This window comes from Salmo salar, chromosome ssa02 (assembly GCF_905237065.1).
Source record: "Salmo salar chromosome ssa02, Ssal_v3.1, whole genome shotgun sequence".
Lineage (NCBI taxonomy): Eukaryota > Metazoa > Chordata > Actinopteri > Salmoniformes > Salmonidae > Salmo > Salmo salar.
Genome location: NC_059443.1, coordinates 43697650 through 43720467, shown reverse-complemented (window position 1 = coordinate 43720467; position 22818 = coordinate 43697650). Strand labels below are relative to the sequence as shown.

The 22818-nt window shown below is 45.3% G+C and overlaps 2 protein-coding genes across 5 annotated transcripts in view; one reads left to right on the top strand and one right to left on the bottom strand.

Annotated features, from left to right (window-relative positions):
- The first annotated feature begins 672 nt into the window (after nt 1–672).
- The window catches only part of macf1b (microtubule actin crosslinking factor 1b), a 34999-nt gene continuing 12853 nt past the window's right edge, over nt 673–22818 (top strand). For 2 of the 4 annotated variants that reach the window (XM_014168275.2, XM_014168270.2), the window contains exons 1-21: nt 673–1264; nt 6866–7641; nt 7928–7984; nt 8174–8344; nt 10669–10835; nt 10962–11121; nt 11252–11336; nt 11962–12206; nt 12440–12559; nt 12820–12927; nt 13043–13261; nt 13834–14037; nt 14589–14820; nt 15220–15446; nt 15675–15797; nt 15898–15999; nt 16544–16645; nt 16846–17010; nt 17273–17428; nt 17573–17770; nt 18122–18250. In XM_014168275.2, coding sequence (XP_014023750.1) covers nt 6946–7641; nt 7928–7984; nt 8174–8344; nt 10669–10835; nt 10962–11121; nt 11252–11336; nt 11962–12206; nt 12440–12559; nt 12820–12927; nt 13043–13261; nt 13834–14037; nt 14589–14820; nt 15220–15446; nt 15675–15797; nt 15898–15999; nt 16544–16645; nt 16846–17010; nt 17273–17428; nt 17573–17770; nt 18122–18250 — 3666 coding nt within the window. In that variant the 5' untranslated portion in view covers nt 673–1264; nt 6866–6945. Of the gene's footprint in view, nt 1265–1346; nt 1535–6865; nt 7642–7927; nt 7985–8173; nt 8345–10668; nt 10836–10961; nt 11122–11251; nt 11337–11961; nt 12207–12439; nt 12560–12819; nt 12928–13042; nt 13262–13833; nt 14038–14588; nt 14821–15219; nt 15447–15674; nt 15798–15897; nt 16000–16543; nt 16646–16845; nt 17011–17272; nt 17429–17572; nt 17771–18121; nt 18251–22818 lie in introns of those variants that run through there. The other 2 variants (XM_014168276.2, XM_014168271.2) reach the window with 2 other exon arrangements.
- Nucleotides 18637–21758, bottom strand: LOC106583734 (nuclear factor 7, brain). Its single transcript, XM_014168278.2, has 6 exons — nt 21294–21758; nt 20167–20262; nt 19846–20076; nt 19720–19742; nt 19515–19642; nt 18637–19412 (listed from the first exon to the last, which is right to left on the bottom strand). Exons 1-6 carry the CDS (start codon nt 21684–21686, stop codon nt 18892–18894), a joined length of 1392 nt encoding a protein of 463 aa, XP_014023753.1. The 5' UTR covers nt 21687–21758; the 3' UTR covers nt 18637–18891.

Sequence of the window (22818 nt, the reverse complement as noted above, 5' to 3'; positions counted from 1 at the left end):
ATTATCTCCAGGAGATCACATGAGTGTGTGATTATCTGGTTTCATTCAACAGGGGTGTTGGTTTCCCTAGTCTTAGTCTCCCTGTAAGAGATAGATTAGGAAATAAAACAATTAGGTAACATAGTGTTAATGTAAAAAGACAAATCACATGTAGATGCTATTGTATAGTTGAGATTTAGTTACATGCAAATGTAGTTTGATAAATGATATCCACAGGGTTCAATCATAGCTTTCCCAGAAGTCAGAGAGGTCTATTTTGCCAACATCCAATTTTCTCAATTTCGTCTTCATTTACCTTCTTTGTTTTTTCATAGGAGTTGTATGGGTCTGGAAGTGAGTTGAAAAAAGTAATCAGAGATGTTTTACAGTAATTTGTTGTCTTTGTTGCTGCTGTGGAGGCTGCTGCACTGACTGAATGGAGATGGGGGAATGGGTGAGGGTGGGTGAAGGTCCCTCCTTTTGTGGCATTGCGCTGATTGCCCCTGCCGGTGCTGTGTGAGCTAGAGGCAGAGAGAAGGGGCTGGAGGCAGCTGGAGGCATGTGAATGTTTCCAGGAGGGTGACCCGGAGCTCTTTAGAAAGCTTTTTTTCTCACTCTCTCTTTTTTCACCACAAGCAGCATGGAGTTTCAGAGCCCAAATAAAACCTTCTAAGGGAGGGACTATCGAGGGGACGGGGGACGGGGGACGGGGGGTAAGGGAAGCACTTTGCTGTCTAACTGTCTGGTATAGGAGCACAAGCGGTGTAGATTGTGCCACTGGCCTGCGGTCATATGGAGCTACCAGAGTCTGATCACAATGCAATGACTATTTTCTGGCTGGGAACCGAGGGAATCTAGTTGAGCCGTTGGAACTACATTGTCTTGATCCGGGTGCACCATCATCCTATTGGTGGCGTGAACAAGGAAGGAATTCCTCTATCGGAGCTCCAACAACAAAGGAGAGAGGGAGAGGAGCGTAGCCGGTGGGAAGGGAGGAGGGGGTGCTGTGAGAGGGGAGAGGAGGACATTGTTTGCCTGTGGCTGTGGGCAACGGAAAGCATGGGTTATCAGGCCTTGTGTGTTTTTGTTTAGAGTGTGTGTTTTGATGTGAGGATGTCTGAGTGAGTTGTGAGTGTATGTGCGTGAGGAGACTTCTTGGGAAGGGAGGGAGGCCATTCAAAGGATGCTCAAACAAGGCAGGAATTTTTTTCTCTCCTTTTTGAATGGTGACTGAGGACTAGCTGAATTCCTTTGCTCTAGCCGTTGTGCTCGTCTCTGCTCCAGGGTAAGTGTGCGTCACCTAAATCTCAAACCGCCAAAACTGCCACCAGGCCTGGATTGGCTTGTAGGAAAAGTTCAGTAGGAGTTTACTCTTCTGTGATTGTAGCTTGGAAGAGCATGTGATGATGCAAAGTGGCTATGACCATTGGTTCACTGGTCCACATTGGCCCAAAGGGACAGTTCCGAGTCTGAACAGTGAATGTGAAGCTAGAAGTATGTTTTTATTTTTACTCCACACATAGGAAATATGTATTTTTGATTGTTTCATACAGTTGTAAGTATATGTCTTCATGATAATGGTAATGTGCAGTAATAACGTGCAAGATAGAATATTATAATTTACAGATTTGATTCAGGAAGAAAGTAGTGAGTTTGATATGTGAAATTGGGAAAATTCTATCGACCGTTGCTACATTTTGTCAGGATCAGAATGATAAAAATAGCATTGTGGTGCTAGAGCCAACATGTGCTGTTTTAAATGCAATTCACCAAAATATCAAACAACTTCACCATTGGATGCAACCGTCACATATAGTCTTACCATAGCCAATTGTGCATCTTGGGTTTAATGTATTAGATATTTAATATTATTTCCTAGATGTAATGTGAGGTGTTTAAATCAACAAAACAGTTTGATACAATCGTTTGTGGCACGCTTTGTTGTTCTGTTTTAGTCATGAACGGATTACCTTTTTTCATATCTGTGATAAGAAGTCTCACGGGTGAACGCACAGCCGTCAGCTTTAATTAGAAGACCGTTATCTTGATTACCACATAGACCCTCCGTGAATCGGGACTGGCCTGTCTTTGTGGGGCTCTAAGATTGTAATTCATGATTATTATTCTGTTGTTAATGGAATCAATAGTCTGGTTTGCCTGTCATTGGATGCATTTTTTTGGTTTGGAAACACGCTGGAACAATGGTGCCACAACACCAGACTCTCTTTTGTGTGTGAGTGCATGTTGGTGTAGGTGTGGGTGGGGACTGTGTTTCTCACAGACACTCACCGAAAAAGAACTCAGCCACATTCAAAACTGTCTAGTGTCCATCCGTGATAGGATACATAGATTTCAATTTGTAATGATTGAGATAATAGTATCAGACATTTTACTGCCCTTTCAGGTCTCATTGCATGTTCCATATATTGCAGAGTAGCCCTTTATTGTGACTCTAAATTTGATTCGTCAGGAAACGGTCTTGCAGGGATGGATCTTGAGAGCACACAAAGGGCAGTCTAAATCAAGGGTCATTCTAGAGAGGTTAAGTGGTGGAATGGGCCGGGTCATCTGAGATATGGGTTCAGTGAAATGGTTGCCTGGCTTCAGCTTTAGCGCAGAACAAGCTACTGTGCACATTCGTATCATATAGCAACATGGCCTTAATAAAATATGTCAAAACAGTATAATTTAACCATTGGTTAGCCTGTTGTGGACTGATTGCCTGGGTTGTTTGAATTCTTAGTTAAATTGCAGTATGGCCTTGCAGATTATTTGAGATTTTGATGGACCTGGAAGATAGGCTCTTAGAATGACTCAATTACCTCATACAGTAGAGTTGAAATACAAAACTGATAGTTTGGTCGCTATAATAGTTAACCAAATAGCTACCCGGACCATCTGTATTGACACTTCACATACACTGCTGCTACTGTTTATTATCTATCCTGTTGCTTAGTCACTTTACTCATACCTATATGTACATGTCTACCTCAATTACCTCGTACCCCTGCAAATCGACTCAGTACTAGTACTCCGTGTATATAGCAAAGTTAGCGTTACTCATTGTGTATTTATTCCTTGTGTTGTTATTTTTACATTTTTCTCTCTGCATTGTTGGGAAGGGCCGTAAGTAAGCATTTCACTGTTAGTCTACACCTGTTGTTTACTAAGCATGTGACAAATACAATTCGATATTATTTTATGAGATTGATGCGGTAATTAGCATCCTCAGTGTTTGTTTTCAGATGGCATCTCACTGTTAATGTAGTAAATGTGTCAGTAGGATGACACACAGCATCATCACGCTACATACAGTATGTCTCATAGAAATAGTTTATGATAGCACACTCAGGTAGCCTGGGATCCAACCTGATATGCTCTGTTTCCATTGTCTGCTATTTTGAAGTGAAACAATGGGCAAACAGAACGTGTCAGTTTGAATTCCAGGCTACACGTTTTATTTAACTAGGCAAGTCAGTTAAGAACAAATTCTTATTTACAACGACGGCCTACCCCCGGCCAAACCCTAACCCGGATGACGCTGGGCCAAACGTGTGCCGCCCTATGGGACTTCCAATCACGGCCGGTAGTGATACAGCCTGGAATCGAACCAGGGCCTGTAGGGATGCCTTTTGCACTGAGATGCAGTGCCTTAGACCGCTGTGCCACTTGGAAGCACATCAGGTGCAATAGCCAGTCAGACATGGCACGCCCTCACCCTTTGCCTTGGTTTGTTAACCTACTGAACATGGACACAGCCGCCTGGCCGCAGATACTCTCCTCTGGAGAATACGAGGATGTGATTAAGGCTAACAGGGTAATCATTGATCTTGGGCTGGGGCTTTGTCTGTGAGCCACTATCCTCTCTGATCCTGTGTATTCACAGAATTCCCCCTGGGATCCATGCTATGGCCTACATCATCTGCGTTGCAGACATGTGCATAGTACGACTGTAATTACTAAAATGCACATAGAGAGGTCTAATCAAAATGTTCATTTCAGCTACACCCTCATTATATAATAGAAGACAGAGACATCCTGGTTTATAATGGGGATCATGGCTGCGAAACAGAATAAACTGAATAGAATTATGAATAGAATAGAATTACAGTATGACATGAAATTGCTGACAGAGGCACAATGAGGTTGTGTTCTGCTACAAGCCGAACAAGCTGTTTTATCTCCAGCAAAGAGAACAGCCGAATCCAGTCATGCAGCTAATTGTTTCGAGCTCCTAACCTGTGATTACTGAATATTCATTGTAACCAAAGAACAAAGAGCTGATACAGCCAGCAAAGACAGCACTGTAAAATTTGGTGTCTTCTGGTCCAGCGAGCCAGAAAACAGAAAACCCTCTTGGCAGGTGTTTTGGAGCCAACTTCCCCAATTTATCTGACCCGACCAGCTGAGACCAGTTGCGACCAGCCGTGACCTGGAATGACCTGTTGTCGATCCACAGGCACTAATCCACTCTGACCTCAGAGGAAGCAGTCGCAGCAGAGTATAGCAGAGCCCCTCCCTTGTAGCCCCTGATGGGCTCACCTCAGCCCCTATAGGCCAGGATAGTTACACTCATCTTTGTCTGTCATAACAATGACCATACTGTGGAGAAGTAACAGACAGTCTGAAACAGTCCCTAGTCATGGATAAAACTCATGGCAGTTATGTTGGAATTAGCCAATGAACTCTTGGAAAAGGATGCGTTGTAAGCCATGCAAAGATGTTTAATATTTGAAAATAGTGGACTGTTCTGTGGCTTACAGTCCAAATTGTTGTGATGATGTGATTTGTTAGTGATTTACATTTACATTTAAGTCATTTAGCAGACGCTCTTATCCAGAGCGACTTACAAATTGGTGCATTCACCTTATGATATCCAGTGGAACAACCACTTTACAATAGTGCATCTAAATCTTTTAAGGGGGGGGGTTAGAAGGATTACTTTATCCTATCCTAGGTATTCCTTAAAGAGGTGGGGTTTCAGGTGTCTCCGGAAGGTGGTGATTGACTCCGCTGTCCTGGCGTCGTGAGGGAGCTTGTTCCACCATTGGGGTGCCAGAGCAGTGAACAGTTTTGACTGGGCTGAGCGGGAACTGTGCTTCCTCAGAGGTAGGGGGGCCAGCAGGCCAGAGGTGGATGAACGCAGTGCCCTTTTTTGGGTGTAGGGCCTGATCTGAGCCTGAAGGTATGGAGGTGCCGTTCCCTTCACAGCTCCGTAGGCAATCACCATGGTCTTGTAGCGGATGCGAGCTTCAACTGGAAGCCAGTGGAGAGAGCGGAGGAGCGGGGTGACGTGAGAGAACTTGGGAAGGTTGAACACCAGACGGGCTGCGGCGTTCTGGATGAGTTGTAGGGGTTTAATGGCACAGGCAGGGAGCCCAGCCAACAGCGAGTTGCAGTAATCCAGACGGGAGATGACAAGTGCCTGGATTAGGACCTGCGCCGCTTCCTGTGTGAGGCAGGGTCGTACTCTGCGAATGTTGTAGAGCATGAACCTACAGGATCGGGTCACCGCCTTGATGTTAGTGGAGAACGACAGGGTGTTGTCCAGGATCACGCCAAGGTTCTTAGCACTCTGGGAGGAGGACACAAGGGAGTTGTCAACCGTGATGGCGAGATCATGGAACAGGCAGTCCTTCCCCGGGAGGAAGAGCAGCTCCGTCTTGCCGAGGTTCAGCTTGAGGTGGTGATCCGTCATCCACACTGATATGTCTGACAGACATGCAGAGATGCGATTCGCCGCCTGGTTATCAGAAGGGGGAAAGGAGAAGATTAATTGTGTGTCGTCTGCATAGCAATGATAGGAGAGACCATGTGAGGATATGACAGAGCCAAGTGACTTCGTGTATAGCGAGAATAGGAGAGGGCCTAGAACAGAGCCCTGGGGGACACCAGTGGTGAGAGCGTATGGTGCGGAGACAGATTCTCGCCACGCCACCTGGTAGGAGCGACCTGTCAGGTAGGACGCAGTGATCAGTCACAGCAGAAATCTTGCTGCTATTACCATTCCCAATTATGTACAGTACAACCTGTTTACAATGCTTCGTGAGCCCAGTGTCTCTGCAGTTATGTCAGGTCATCACAACCAGATCAGAAAGCGGAACGGTGTCCTGTGTCATCATAGACATCTTTTATCTGTGATTCCCCGACTATGCATCACTGCCCCCCCCAGCCATACCTACTTCCTCCACCCCCTCCTCAGCACCCAAAAAATGAGGGGGCGTTTTTATGCCTGTCATATTTAATTATGGGCTAAATAGTTTCCCCAGGGCCGGGCTGGAGAGAGAGAGAGAGAGAGGGCTAGAGCTGGCAGGGGAGAACTGATCCTGCCTGCCAGAGCTCAACAGTGGGTTTCCTAACAGTGGGTATCCTTGAACATTCTGCTTTCAGTGGACAGGCCTGTCACACACATTTCAATAGCCAGAATGTTTTAGCTGGTGCCTGGTGCAGGCCATCCAAGACCAAGAGAGCCCAGATCAGTGCATGTGGTCCAAGGATGACAAAGAACCAGGATTGTCTGCACAGTAAACCGGTCTCCCTGGCTCTGCTGTGCTTCAGTTGATTTTACTGCACTATTCGGTCTCTCTCAACTAATGGGCTGTGGCTGTGGTTGCGGTGTGGTTAGAGATGGAGTGAATAGGTAGTTAACCTCTCATGGATATGTTTCTGCAGTTGTAGTAGTTTTCACCATATTTTAGTTAGTGATTGCTTTCATAAGTCATGCACATTGCAAATAATATGAAATCTACCATTATCCAAAGTTGGTGCAATAACATCAGAGATCAACAAAACATGTAATATAAATCAAACTGTTTTGGGGGGTCAAAGAGGAATGATTTTACAGTTAAGCTGGATGCTCACCCCAAGCCCCCTTGTCTCACTCTAGGCTTCTGAAGGATCTCCTGCATGCATGGCAGAGGGGCCCACTCTCGCCTATTACCTCACTATCCCTTGGGCTGAAGGATTATGGGTAATCTGATCAGCCGGCCCAGCTGTCTGGGCCAGAAGTCCAAGCAGGTGAGGTCCGACGAGGACTTCCTGAAGGAGTGCTACCAGCGGCGCCGCGAATGGCAAGCTCCGCCCCTGACGCACCACGGGGAGGCCAGGCGGGAGGAAGTGGTCAGAGAGAGGGAGGAGGAGGAGGAGAGGGTGACAGACAGGACGAAGGAGGATGAGGTAGAGGATGAGGTGTCTCACAGCAACACCCCTCCCTCGGACAAACCCCTAAGGACCAACACATCCCCCGCCCCCACAGTCACCACCACCAGTACTCTGGACAATGCCTGGCACGGCACCCCCTCCCCCATCAAGACTTCCAGGAACAGCACCCTGACTAGGAAGGCTGTGGTCCAAGAGATCCCCTATGGGAGATCCCCTCTAGCCCTGCCTGGCTCAGTCCCAGGCTCAGCGGAGAGGAGGGCCAGCCTCCAGAGGAAAGACTCCAGAGAAGGAAGCCTCCAAAGGAGAGACTCTAGAGAGGGCAGCCCCTGGTCCTGGAAGACCTTGGCCTCCCGCGAGGTCACGGAGGTGACAGAAGTGACAGAGACAGTTGTGACAGAGATTGTGGAGGTGACGGAGTACCCGTCTGGAGAGAAGGGCGGAGACCCCATAGTCACCAGGACTGTTAGGGTTCTGACTGGAGCAGCTGAGGAACTCGCTGAGGTCAATATAACTTCAACAGCAAACAGCCTCTCTAAAGTGTCTATTATTATTCAGTACAGTAGACTAGGATTTGACTTTCCTTTTTTCCCCCCTTTCCATTCCATTCTTTCATTGAACGTCTGAACTTCAGCCTATCATCTTTACCGCTCTGCAATTTCCTTAACATCTCTTCAGCAGCATGTGCTACAGAATGTGTTATATTTTTGTCGGGATGGTGCTCTTTTTCAGAAAAGTAGATTGTGCAATGAAGTCGGCTGTTGTGTTGACTTTTATATTTCTATCCCAGCTGCAAAGCGATGGACATTCTAGTTCAGACCAAGATTCCAGCTTGGACCGTTGGAGGGTAAGATATCCAGTGCATTGCTCTGTTTTTTTTAAATGTGATTTACTTATTTTAGCATTATCTCAATCGCCTCTGCACAGTATGAAGGTAACACTGATATTACAGAATGGTTCCATGGTGCCCATGGTTTCATATGGTTGAGTTACTATAAACAGTGTTAATGCTGTGTCATGCTCTCTTTCTCCCCAGGGAACAAGATCTGCCTTGACTCTGAGAGATGATTTTGCAGATTCTGAAACATTCCATCAATCCCTGGAAGCACTGTTGACCTGGGTCTGTGAGATAGAGGAGCTGACAGCCAATCAGAAGCCTCCATCTTCAGAGGTCAAAGTGGTGAAAGCACAGCTGCAAGAGCAGAAGGTACAGTACCAGTCAAAAGTTTGGACACACCTACTCATTCAAGGGCTTTTCTTGATTTTTCATATTTTCTACATTGTAGAATAATAGTGAAGACATCAAAACTATGAAATAACACATATGGAATCATGTAGTAATCAAAAAAGTGTTAAACTAATGAAAACATATTTTGTATTTGAGATTCTTCAAAGTAGCCACCCTTTGCCTTGATGACAGCTTTGCACACTCTTGGCATTCTCTCAACCAGCTTCATGAGGTAGTCACCTGGAATGCATTTCAATTAACACGTATGCCTTGTTAAAAGTTCATTTCTGGAATTTCTTTCCTTCTTAATGCGTTTGAGCCAATCAGTTGTATTGTGACTAGGTAGGGGTGATATACAGAAGATAGCCCTATTTGCTAAAAGATCAAGTCCATATTATGGCAAGAGCAGCTCAAATAAGCAAAGAAAAATGACAGTCCATCCTTACTTTAAGACATGAAGGTCCGTCAATCCGGAAAATGTCAAGAACTTTGAAAGTTTCTTCAAGTGCAGTCGCAAAAACCATAAAGCGCTATGATGAAATTGGCTCTCATGAGGACCACCACAGGAAAGGAACACTCAGAGTTACCTCTGCTGCAGAGGATAAGTTCATTAGAGTTAACTGCACCTCAGATTGCAGCCCAAATTAATACTTCACAGAGTTCAAGTAACAGACACATCTCAACATCAACTGTTCAGAGGAGACAGCGTGAATCAGGCCTCCATGGTCAAATTGCTGCAAAGAAACCACTACTAAAGGACATCAATAAGAAGAAGAGACTTTCTTGGGCCAAGAAACATGAGCAATGGACATTAGATCGGTGGAAATCTGTCCTTTGGTCTGGTGAGTCCAAATTTGATATTTTCTGTTCCAACCGCTGTGTCTTTGTGAGACACAGAGTAGGGGAACGGATGATCTCCGCATGTGTGGTTCCCACCGTGAAGCATGGAGGAGGAGGTGTGATGGTGTGGGGGTGCATTGCTGGTGACACTGTCAGTGATTTATTTAGAATTTAAGGCACACTTAACCAGCATGGCTAACACAGCATTCTGCAGCGATACGCCATCCCATCTGGTTTGCGCTTAGTGGGACTATCATTTGTTTTTCAACAGGACAATGACCCAACACACCTCCAGGCTGTGTAAGGGCTATTTGACCAATAAGTAGAGTGATGGAGTGCTGCATCAGATAACCTGGCCTCCACAATCACCTGACCCAATTGAGATGGTTTGGGATGAGTTGGACCGCAGAGTGAAGGAAAAGCAGCCAACAAGTGCTCAGCATATGTGGGAACTCCTTCAAGACTGTTGGAAAAGCCTTCCTCATGAAGCAGGTTGAGAGAATGCCAAGAGTGTGCAAAGCTGTCATCAAGGCAAAGGGTGGCTACTTTGAAGAATCTAAAATATATTTTGATTTGTTTAACACTTTTTTGCCTACTACATGATCCCATATGTGTTATTTCATCGTTTTTATTCTACGATGTAGAAAATAGTAAAAATTAAGAAAAACCCTTGAATGAGTAGGTGGGTCCAAACATTTGACTGGTACTGTAATTTACAACATGGTGCACAAAATATATAAACTTACACACAGCACCCATGGCTAAGTAACTATAATGTTTGATCAATCGCATGAGGATACTTTATCTATGGAAAATGGCACTGAGATCATGGAAATAGTAAAATGCTCCCTTTATTATATGAAATCCCTTGTATTCAGGACTGAATAGGGAAGGTTCACTCTTACAATTCCTAGGATTATTATATATTTTTAAAGCCATTCACCTTTCAGTGTGAACCAGCGCCCATTGTGAGTACAGCGGGTGAGGTGAAACCTGCCTGGCTCCTCACAATGCAGGCCTGACACTTGAGATGGGGCTTTCACTGCACTCACACAAAGGCAGGAGAGACAAGAAAAGGCACATACTGTATACCCAAATGTACATTCTCAGGGCTAGCAAGTAGCAATGACTCTCCCCAGCTAAGACCTGAGTCGTCTGAGCTGGGGTTGTCCTAACTCCTAATACATCTATTTGAGATATTCTCTGGCTTTACACTTCACTTCTCAATAGTTGTAGCCTATTTTCAAGAATTTGTAAGATTACACTGGCTGTTCCAAAGTAGCCCATCCCCGACTTATCACAGGTTTTGACTTTTTATCACTGAGAAAATATCCATGAGTCTCACCATCAGAAAGACAATGAGTAAGACTTGGCGTTTTCCCTGGTCAGGTACTGTGGTCAGGTAAAACTCCTGGTCATAACAACAATAAGGCAATGGCTGAGTATCCATAATCATCTCACAGCTCCTGCAGCGTCTCCTGGAGGACCGGAGGCATAGTATGGAGACCATGATGCTGGAGGGCCCTCATATGGCAGAGGCCTTCCCAGGGGAGGAGGGGGAGCAGGCCAGGGTCCAGCTCTCCACGCTCAGACACAAATGGGAGACCTTACTGGTAGATGCAGTGAACAGGTCAGCTATGTTATGTTTTATTTTGCTTTGCTTTGCTATGCTATGCTATGCTATGCTATGCTATCATGCTGTTGGCAGCGTGGGCTGAGCTGTAATGTAATGGGTGTTGTGTATTGGTGTTGACAGGCGGGGCAATCTGGAGCTCATCCTGCCCAGGGCCAAGCTCTTCCAGGAGAGGGTGGACAGCCTGCAGCAATGGCTCATCTCTGTGGAGCAGGACCTGGCCAAGCTACGCAATTTTGAGAGGGAAATGCTACACCTCCCCGAGGGTACGGAGGAAGCCAAGGTATACGTTTCTTCTGCATGCAGGCCTATACCCTGTGCCATATACTGCATGTTTATATACCAGTGGAGGCTGGTGGGCGGAGAAATCGTCTGACACAAAATGGCTGACATATTTTTGGAATACCCCTCAGGCTGTGGTGGAAGAGATCAAGGGGAAAAACGCTGACTTGGTGAAAATTCAACAGAGCGGTCATGACCTCAAGGAGAAGATTTCAGGTACATAAATGAATGTTGCAAAATCAATGCGTTTGTAAATGTTTACCCTTACCAATACACAAAATCCATCAACAGATGACTTACATAGAGAAACAACATGAGAAGCGACATGCCACAGGAGGCTGCTGAGGGAAGAACGGCTCGTAATAATGTCCGGAACGGAGCAAATGGAATGGCATCAAACACATGGAAACCATGTGGTTGATGTATTTGATACCATTCCACTTATTCCACTCCAGTCATTACCACGAGCCCGTTCTCCCCAATGAAGGTGCCACCAACCTCCTGTGTTACATATGAATAGTAATAACATGCTAAGAGTACTAACATGCTAAGAGTACTAACATGCTAAGAGTACCAACATGCTAAGAGTACCAACATGCTAAGAGTACCAACATACTAATAGTAATAACATGCTAAGAGTACTAACATGCTAAGAGTACTAACATGCTAAGAGTACCAACATGCTAAGAGTACCAACATGCTAAGAGTACCAACATGCTAAGAGTACCAACATGCTAAGAGTACCAACATGCTAAGAGCACCAAAATGCTAAGATGATCCACATGCTAAGTGTAGCAACATGCTAATCCTACACGTCTTTCTGTTGGTGTGGTCCCCACAGAAGAGGAAGCCCAGCAGGTGCAGGAGCGTGTGGACAGCCTGAGGATACGTTGCTCGGTGTTGAGCCTGACCAGTGGTGACGTGCTGCAGAGACTGGAGCAGGCCCTGGAGGCATCCAGCCGCTGCACCTCCAGCCAGGAAGACCTCCACCTGTGGCTGGGCCGCATCGAGAGGGACCTGCTGGGACCTGCTGGGGGTCAGACTGGGGGGGGAGACACGGTGCTCTGTGCTGCAGAGAGACAGAGGGTAAGAAGCGGGGCTTAGCAATATCGCCTGTGTACATAATTGATATGAGGTTGATGGATTGCTTACCCACCAGTCACGACTACTCATTGGGTCCTGCGCATTTAGTCAATTTTGATAGTCTTCTGATAAGGATGAAGTAGTAGGAACTCTGCACACACTTCAACGAGACAGCAATGTGTACTTTTGTTAACCTTTTGTTAACCTGTCTGTATATGTGTGTTATTTTTTGTCAGTTGGAGCAGGCTGTGGTGAAGGAGATGGCCTGGTTCAGAGACACTGCCCTGGGCCTGGAGCAACTTAAAGCCTTTACTCTGGAGCCTGAGCTTATCTCTGCCCAACTCTATGAACAGAAGGTGAAGAGACCCATTGGAACTACATTTTAAAAGCTACTTTGTCCCTTAGGGCCACCCTATACAAGCCCGTTCATCCACCTCTACACATGTCATGTTTTGTTCTACAACCAGCTATGTAGATTTGTATAGAGGTCTGGTGATGTGTGAAGTTTGAAAATATTTATTGGTTTGCAAAGGCTTGTGTGTTTGAACAGTATTTTACATGACCTTCATTTTAGATTGTAAAATATGCCATGCTTTTGTGTGTTGTGTACATGAAGATCCTTGCAGTGGAGATTCTGCAACACAAGTTCAACATTGAGAAGATGGTGAAGATCGCTGAAATCTTGCAGACATACGGTGATGAAGGGGAAATAAGGGATCTGCAGGTACATACTGTACCATCTTACCCATGATGTCATCTGAATATAAAACATTCAAACAAATGAGACAAGCTACTAGCATACAGGTCACGTTAAAGCTGTTGTCACCCTTTCTCCCCAGACCCCGTTGGATGCCTTACAGGAACAATGCAACACCACGTCAGCCACCAACTCCCATGTGGTCCTGCAGCTGGAGCATGCCCAGTCCCTCTTGGTCCAGTTCACTGAGGGCTTTGCTGAGGTGTCACCATGGCTACAGGAAACCCAAGCGCTCATTGGCCAGCTCTCCCTGAGTACCATTAGCTACAAGGCATTCCGAGAACAACAGGACCTCTTACAGGTACTGTTAGCAGAGACCTGCCTTTGAGTGACAATTCTTTTTTTGTCGTTTTTTTCTTCTCCCCGTTCAACAATGATGCCCTTTTAGACTTCAGAGCTCCCCCTCCGTTTTCTGCTCAAATGTGCTGTTCTACTGTTCTTCCCTTGTAGATTTTTTGGCTCCGTTCATTAGTGTACTTTAATCTACTTCCTGAAAGGATAACATTGAACATTCCCACAGGTACATAAAGACATCTCTATTCTCCTAGGTAGTTAATGGAAAGTGAGGCAAGGTGACACGTTTTACCTTTCCTCTTCAACAGTTCTCAGAGATAGAATTGAGACTCCTCGTTTTTCAAACATAGCCATTTAAGTGCACTCTACAATGCCTTTACCAAGCCCAAAAAGTTATCTGGGTCATATTCATTAGGTACCAAACGGAAGAAAACGTGGAGGAATTACCTGAATTTGTTCAATAAGAAACTGTCCTTTTAGTTTTCAAAAACGTTTTACTACTGTGTGCCCTAATGAATACAACCCATATCTATGTGTCTAGGGATCTATTTCTATGACCCCTAACCGTTTCTCACCTAGGGCCTAAGGGAGTCCATAGCAGAGCATAGACCTCTGATAGCACGGCTGTGCTCGCTGGGGAAGCGTCTGTCAGAGCTTAGCCCCGCCCAGGGTGAGGAGTTCTGTCATAGCGCCACAGAGGCTGAGGAGCAGCACAGGGCCATCAGGGACAGGGTCAGAGAGGCTGCCAATCTGTTGGAAGAGTCCCTGCCAAGATACACACAGGTGACAGTTATACACACACTGCTGCATGAACACACGCGCACGCAAGCCTGCATGAAGACTGTCTTTTGGACTCTCTGTGGTCACTAAAGATCCCATGGCACTTATTTTAAGAGTAGGGATGTTAACCTCGGTGTCCTGGCTAAATTCCCAATCTGGCCCTCATACCATCATGGCCACCTAATCATCCCCAGCCTGCAATTGGCTCATTCATCCCCCTTCCTCTCCCCTGTAACTATTCCCCAGGTCGTTGCTGTAAATGAGAATGTGTTCTCAGTCAACTTACCTGGTAAAATAAGGGTTAACGTTTGAATTTTTTTTTATAATAAAAAAAAGACACGTGCAACACAAACACACACACACACCCCCCCGAAGCGCACACACCCCCCCCACACACACACATGCGTAAAGACACACACATGGTACATGTATACTTACATACAGAACACATAGCAGTCTCGCCAGACACTGCATACTGTGAGAATAGACTATACACATGTAAACGTTTGGCCATCACATACACACAGTAACACAATGTTGTCTTGTCTCTGTAGCTGAATGAGAGGATGACGCTGATTAGAGAGAGTCTGGATCGTCTGCTTGGCCACATGCAGTCTCCAGTCTCTCTGCAGGGCCATACTCCACGCATCCAGGAGCAGCTACAGGACAACAAGCACACCCTGGCTGAGCTCTCCAAGCTGGAGCTGGGGCTGGGGAGTGTCCGGACCCAGGCTGACGAGCTCCTGGCCAACACGCTGGCAGCTGGGGACGCCTCCATCGGTACAGGTACACTCGTCACAAAGTGCCGAAATGTTGGTTCTTTGCGTTAAACGGTTGGGAGTATAAAGGGTGTGTAACTTTCTTTTATGTGAGTTGTTTCAATCAATATGGAGCTTTTCTGTTTAGCAGCCGACATCTGGAGAGGGAGAATACATAGCAGGTGCTTTGCTTGCTTGCCTGTGTGTCATGAATTTATCATGAAACACCTTTGACAGAGATGCTGCCTAGGTTACCTACAATGGGTTACCATTTTTTGGAGTGTGTAGAGAACGTAATTCGAGAGAAAACACAGAGATGTCACTGTGACTTGCAATGTTTGTGATATGTGGTTGACATGTGTATGAGTGTCTGCTAAACGACTAAAACGCAATGTATTATATTGATTGTGTTCCGTGTTCTCCCTAGCGATCCAGGAGCAGGTCTCCAGCCTGACCCAGCTGTGGGAGGAGGCTCAGAAGCAGGCTCAGGAGAGAGATGGCTGGCTGCTCAACCTGCTGGACCTGGCCCTCAAGTTCTGGAACGATGTTAGTGACGTGACGGCTGGCCTGAACGATGCCCAACAGGCTGTCCTGGACCTGAACGCCAGTAGGACAGACTCAGAGACCATCCGTCAGAGCCTGGAGACCATGCAGGTAACTGTGGCCGGTGGAGCTGTTGGTTTGATCTTAGCTGCTTAAGATTTCCAGTGAATGTGTTTTTTTCATCTTCTGTCAGGTGTTTGTTTCGTCCTCTGTCAGGTACTAAGACGATCCAAGACGATCTATTTCAACTAATGTACTTTATGATGCCTGCTTCTATTTAACTCCCTTCTTACCGATTCCATTGTGGGGTCTCTCACCCCTGGCTATATCACCTTACAGACACTCAGGAAGGACATTGACAGTCTACAGGGGGAGCTGGACACGCTTGGCATTCTGGGAATGGACCTGATGTCAGCATGTGGGGATACAGACAAACCCGATGTCACCAAGAGCCTAGATGAGGTGAGGAGTGAGAGGAGGTAACATTCATTTTAATATTCATTTTCTGTAAGACAATCATTTTCCAATGTGTTTCTAAGCAACTTCGTCACTGACTCCATAGCTCTACTGCACATGGAACAACCTGAGTAAACTCTGGAGTGAGTGTCACAAGAAGCTGGAGGAATCTTTACAGATGGCTCTACATTACCAGGACACCATACAGGTGCGTGTGTACAGTATGTGTGCGTGTGCGTGCATGCATGTGTAGTGCGTGCGTGCGTTCGTGAATGCGTTTGTGCGTGTCTGTGTGTGGGAGCTGGTCACTAACATATCCGTATTGTCACATAGCTTTGCTTGGCTGCTGCTTCTCCTCTTTACTTCCCCAGTGCAGTGGTAATCAACCAACAAAGACCTCCACTAGTCTTTTATGTCAATTGCAATGGCAGAAACCAGACTCTAGCTTCCTGTAATGTTGGTGATGAGTGACTGACAGACTGTGCACTTCCCTGCCAGTGGGAAACAAATGGTGTTGATGGTGTTAACTGTGAGAGACAAAGTCTATGCCCGAGGTCTGGGAAGCCAGCCTCAGTGTCGCCACTTGTACAAGTCAGCAGGATCGCATGTTTCATTGTTCAATATGGAAGTTATTTCACCACTTCAAAATACATAGCAACTATTCATAGTCTCTTGTGACACAAACTTGTGCGTATATGAATGAATTATGTTTTTAATCATATAAAAACAATCCGTTTCTTGTTTTTCCACAGGGGCTTTTCGAGTGGCTCAAGTCAGCAGAGCTGAGATCCACAGAGGAGTTCTTGGTAGGAACTGACCTGGAGTCAGTCAAAGAGCAGCTGTGTGATCTCAAGGTGAGTCTACTCTACACAGACAGAACATACTGAAGAGCTCCCACTCTTTTCTAAACTCAAACCAATCGTTTATCATGGGAGCAAGAAGCAAGACATTCCGTAATTGTCACGAAGCCTTTGAGTATTTTGCTGAGTCTGACAGTTCTTTCTACGTTGCCAGGTCTGTAAAGTATATGAAACCTGTGCCCCTTTCTCCTCAGGAGTTTAAACGGGAGCTATACCAGAAGAAGATCGAGATGGAGAGCCTGAACCACCGCTTCGTGTGCAGGCTGTCTCCAGGCTCTGAGCGTCCCGGATCTGTCTCTCCCCTGTGTGACTTCAGACAGCGCTGGGACAGCCTGGAGGCAGAGACCGTCAGCAGACAGGTCAGACTACACTCAATCACTCATCAATATGTGGAATTCAATTGGCTGGGACTGGTTTCCCAGACACAGATTAACCCGAGTCCTGGATTAAGAAGCACTTTCCATGGAGAAATTCCATTGAGGATGTTTTTTTAGTCTAGGATAAGGCTTAGCCTGTGTTCAGGAAACCGACGCCTGTTCAGTATTTTTTTTAATGGCTAGGGTTATGTTATTGAAGAGGTCGGACAATGTGTTAATGTGTTTTCACTACTTGTGGTTGCAGCATCAGTTGGAGTGTGCCCTGCTGGGTCTGGGTCAGTTCCAGAACACTCTGGATGAGCTGCACACCTGGCTCTCCCACACAGCCGACCTCCTCCAGTGCAGTCGGCCAATCAGCATCGACCTGCAGGCATGCGAGATAGAGCTGGCCAAACACAAGGTTCGTGACTTGAAATGAATCAACACACTTTATTGGGATCAATGCCATTTCAAAGCTTCTGACACCTATGGGTGCGTGTGTTTGAGGAAGGATGATACTATTGGATATATTGGATATGCATGTACTATGTTCTCCCCACTCTAGGTGCTGCGTAATGATGTCATGTCCCACGTGCGTACGGTGGAGTCTTTGAACCAGGCGGGGCGGGGCCTGTTGGAGGTGGGGACTGGGGACAGCCCTCACGGTCTGCACCCGCGGCTGGAGCAGCTGAATGAACGCTGGGAGTTTGTCCGCTGTGAGACAGAGCGCAGACAGCTACAGCTGGAGAACAACCTCAGTCAGGTGAGGAGAGATTGGGAATGGGGAATACCCCATTCCCAAACCAAGAGGCAAGTTAGAGGTTATTTTTCATGATCCCTCCATCTCTCTTTCTCATTCACTATCGCAAAGAGATGCCAAACTTATTAGAAGTCTTAGGTCTAGCTACTTATTAGGTTTCTCCCAACATTGCGATATCATTAGTCCACAGTACTGAAGGATCCTCTGCTCTGTGGTGCCCTCTAGGGGTCAGTGTCTGAATCAGACTTAGTCAAATAAGAAATAATGCAGTCATAACAGATTAGTGATTGATTATTCAATTATTCTAAGTGTGGTTTTCAGAAATGTATTGATCTTTATTTTTTTCTACCCTAGGTCCAAGATGTTACCATGGAGATCCAGGACCTTCTTCAGTGGTTGGAGAACACAGACCTGAGGCTGTCCTCCAGTAAGACAGTGTGGGGGATGCCTGACTCTGCCAGCGAGAGGCTCAACGCACATCTGGTAAGGCCAACCCAACACCTCACACCAACTCTACCCCACCGCAGTAACCTATCTAGTAACTGCCCACTGAAACTGTCCTGTGCCTTGATGAAAAAAAATTATATCCAAGTTCAGAGATTCATAATAATATAGGGTGAGAACACTTCTCCCATCCAACTGTATCTCATTAAAACCCAATGTGTATTGTAATTGTATGATTTTTTACAAGGTTTTGCCTCAGCTCAGAGGAAACCTACTCTTTGAGTATGCACATTTACAGTGTGGCATCGAGCAACAGTGATATCTATATAGCTGGATAAACCTATCTACTAGTTCATATCTTTAATTCAAACTTTTTCTTTGAAGGTGTAAATTCAAGTGTGAATTGAATGACTAGGAAGGAGCAATTGAAAATGACATATATTATTTATTTGTATTACTGACATTACATGTTTTTATATACTGTATCAACTGCTTAAAACACTTGTTCATTACTTCTGAGATGGCAGTGCGTCTTATTATCAAAGGCACGTTTTACTGTTAATTACATGGAGTTTGAGTCATAAACTATCTTCACAACCCTCCAGCTAATCAGTACATAAAGACATTACATCATTTCATATGTTAGTGCATTTTGTCCTCACTTGACCCTGGCAATTTAGCTAGTTTTTCGCCTTTCCTAAAAGGCGTAGTGGGCAAATCACACTTCCACTGTTAAAGTATGGGAACATCTTTTCAGTGAATTTGTCTTTGAAGGTGCACAGGGTAGTGTTCTTGGTGAGGTCAAAGAATTTCACCTCCCCTTTGTTACAGTCCAGTCGTACTCGGATCACTCGTGGGCTCTCATCTACCTTGATCTGGACGAACGATTGTATACCTGCCTTGTATTTCCCATTGATGTATTTGATGATCCACAATCCACTCTGAGGCTCCATTTTGACTTCCGTCTTGCGTGGAAAGGACTCTTTGGCTACCCCTAAGATCCAGTTGTCGTTATCTCCGACCTCCACGTCCCAGTAATGGGTGCCTTTACTGTACCCTTCAGAACCCAACACTCCTACGTTAAGAAACCTTTCGGGATTGTCTGGGAGACTCTGCCTCTCGTCACAGTATGTCATAGTGGTGAGGTCATCAGAGAGGGTGAACTTAGTGGACATTGTGTTCGGATCCATGGTCACAGGAGCTATAGGGATGTGTGCAGAGATGTTGTATATTAATATTGAACTATATTGGTGGGAGACACAGTAGAGAAACACTTTTTGGGGGGTGGGGGGGATGCACTCACTGTAGTCAACAAACTCAAGCATTTTCTCCCAAACTTTGAACTTGAGAGATCCTACATGTTTGGCCATGTCAATCAGTGCTCCTGATACTACCTCTGTATCTGCAGTATCTGGGAATGTGCAATCGGCTCTATGGGGAAAAAAAGGGATGGCGTCAGTGAAATGGAAAATAATATAGATATTTAGATATATATTTTTTTGATTTACCTGTTAAGTATGGCCTTGTAGTTCTATAAAAAAGAACGAGGACAAATGTCACTTTTGATATCAGGTAACTGCGAGAGATATAGTTTCACAGCAATGGGATTTGAAACATTTTGACAGACCCCTTACCTTCAGGAATGTGATATTGTCCACTTCCATTTCCTTATCGATAACTACAATTGTCTCTGAAAAGGTTGTGATCTCTCTGGCCAATGCCTCAGCTCTTCCTCGCATCACTTCAGATTTCTGCTGTTCTTCCTCTCTCAGGGCAGCTATCCTGGCTGTCTCTTCCTCGTCTAGGAAGTGGTGGAGTTTCTTAAACTCCCTCCTTATCTGTTCCTCTGCACATTGGGCCTGGCCCTACAATAGAAAATATTAAAGTCACGTTTCAACATTGCTTAAATGCTCACTCCAATTTGTATGTTGCTTAAATTGTATTACGATAGCTACCTTTATGTGCTCCTCCCAGCTTTGATGACCCATCTTGGCTGTGTTCTTGTTTGCTAGTTTGTTCTTCAAGGTGGAAACCACAACCTGGATTTCACTCTAGATTGGAAGTGATAATTATCAACGCATCTTTTTTTTTAGTTACACAACTCTGTCACACTGAAAAAAAAAAATGTGTTTATTCAGCTTCAATAAATCTAGGCAACCAGCTGCAATAGCGTTTTTAGTTTGCTCAACATTTGGGCATATTAGCTCAACCAACAAATGTAACTAGAAATTGTGTTGTAGCTGGTTGGTTGCCTTGATTTGTTTGTGTTGAGTAATCTGAAGCCCTCTAACCTCCTGCTGGGCTCTCCCCTGATATACTTAAAAACTACTTTTTTTTTAAGGGTTTTGTACTTTATTCAGACAGATGCAGAATAAGGGATTGTGGGATAAATAGTTGGAAAGGTAGTGTTAAGGACTGAACCCCTCGGGGAACAGTATATGTGCATAGAGCCAGGATATTACCCCTTGTGCCAGTAACTGAAAGGTCGCTGGTTCGAATACCCAAGCCGTACCACTATTTCATCACACCTATCCGGTATATAATTTAAACGGAACAAATATATCAACACAACATGCAACAATTTCAACAATTTTACTGAGTTACAGTTCATATAAGGAAATCAGTTAATTTAAGTAAATTAATTAGGCCCTAATCTATGGATTTCACATGACTGGGCAGGGGCACAGCCATGGGTGGGCCTGGGAGGGCATAGGCCCATCCACTTGGGAGCCAGGCACCTACTCTGAGACGCTTTTTGAATACGGGTCCAGGACAAGACCAACGGACGGCACGTTGGGAAATCGTGTTGCCAAAGAGAGTAGATAGTGGTTTCCTCTCCGGTTGCTGTGCTCTCCTCGTCAACTTCAAAGATGAAAGTGCGTTTGTGCAATGTCTTTTGTCATTGCCTTCCAGAGGCAAACCTTAATTTGTAATTTTACGCAACAAGCCTTTTCAAATTCAACTCAAAATCCACTCAACTCACAAAATAACGCTGATTAAGACATTTATTTTGTCACTGAGGGAGATACATTGGCAGTTAAATGAAAGCAAAGTAAACAAAAAGTTTACAAAATGGTCTCACCTTCAAATCAGGCACAGCCTCCTCAATGGGATAACAGTTATGACCTTTATGTTTTTTTGATGTGTAGCAGACAACACAGATGGGCTGTTTATCATCGAAACAGAAGATTTGAAGTTTCTCTCCGTGCAGCCGGCAGTTATCAGATCTGATGTTTTCACCCCCCTTCTGTATGGAATCACAGAGACTCTTTAAAGCGAGGCTTAAACTCTGCTCCTCAGATGAACACTCTGCCCTGCATGCAGGACACCGCGGATTCTCCATATCCTTCCAGTATTTCTGCAGACACTCCTCACAGAAGCTGTGGCTGCATTTGAGGACCACAGGGTTCCTGAAGATGTCACAGCACACGGGACAAGAGAGGTGCTCCTCCAAGAGATACAAACTGGCCGCCATTCTTTTTCACACACAGGGATCGTCTGTGCTATTTCTTCCACGTCGATGGGCGCTGTGGCTGGAGCAAAGGGCATGTTAATATGATTGAAATGGACTCCTCCCACGAGTTACCAAGAAACATAACAGAAACCAATCTCACTCTGCCTCCGTGCAGAAACTCAGTCTTGGAAAATAATGTAAACTGTTTATGATTATAGCAATATGGCAAACAATTATCAAAGGCAAAATATTGTACAAACTATTAGAGTGACATAAAACAACAAAAACTGACATTTTGTGAGGACTTTTGCCTATGTGAGCACACCTCTTTACCACTAGATGTCAGTAAGTTCCAGACATTGTGAAGACATGGTGAAGACATGGAAATTATGAAGGTATTGCTTAAAATCGGCATAAACATAAAGACATGGTCACCCCGTGACACTGTTGTAATACAGTATGTAACATTTTATCTTTCAAATCTGGTGGAAAAAAGTCACAGTGAATCCCATTCAGAGTAAACCTGTCCCAAGGTATGCTTTCATCTTATTAGCAAGCAGTTCCAAGAGCTTCAACTTAACGTTACTGTCTACCATCTCTCTCTCTCTCTTTCTTTAAGATGGAGCGGCAGGCAGGCAATGCGATGGACACAGGCTTAGTGATTAATTACTTATCTCACACTGGCCAATGTTCTCCCTCTCAGGCAGCCAGGAAGCTACGAGCCTTATTAGGGCTGAGGATGGCTGTCAATCCCCCTAGGTTCTAATGAGCTTAGGCAGTTTGACATAGTGTTCTCTCTTACTATTCTCCCTGGGACTAGTCTCAGTGACAGATGCCTTCTGGAGTGCATCGAGACCCCTCCACCAGTCTCACACCACTCTCAGGGTGTTACGGAGCTGACAGTAGAGAGTGTCAGTGTGGTTTGCACTTCCCCAAGGGTTCTTGGGAAAGGGGAGGGTGCTAGAGCCCAGTGCCTGTCCCAAAATACCCTCATCCTCTTTGTTCGATGTTACAATGCCACTGTGCTGTAGAGCTCCTTCCTGCTGCACAGACTCTGGAGAGACGGAAGGTATTGATGGCGATGGCTCCGAGAGCATATTCAATATTGTTATCAATAGAGTATAACGGTGTCACATTTATTGCAGCCTCATAT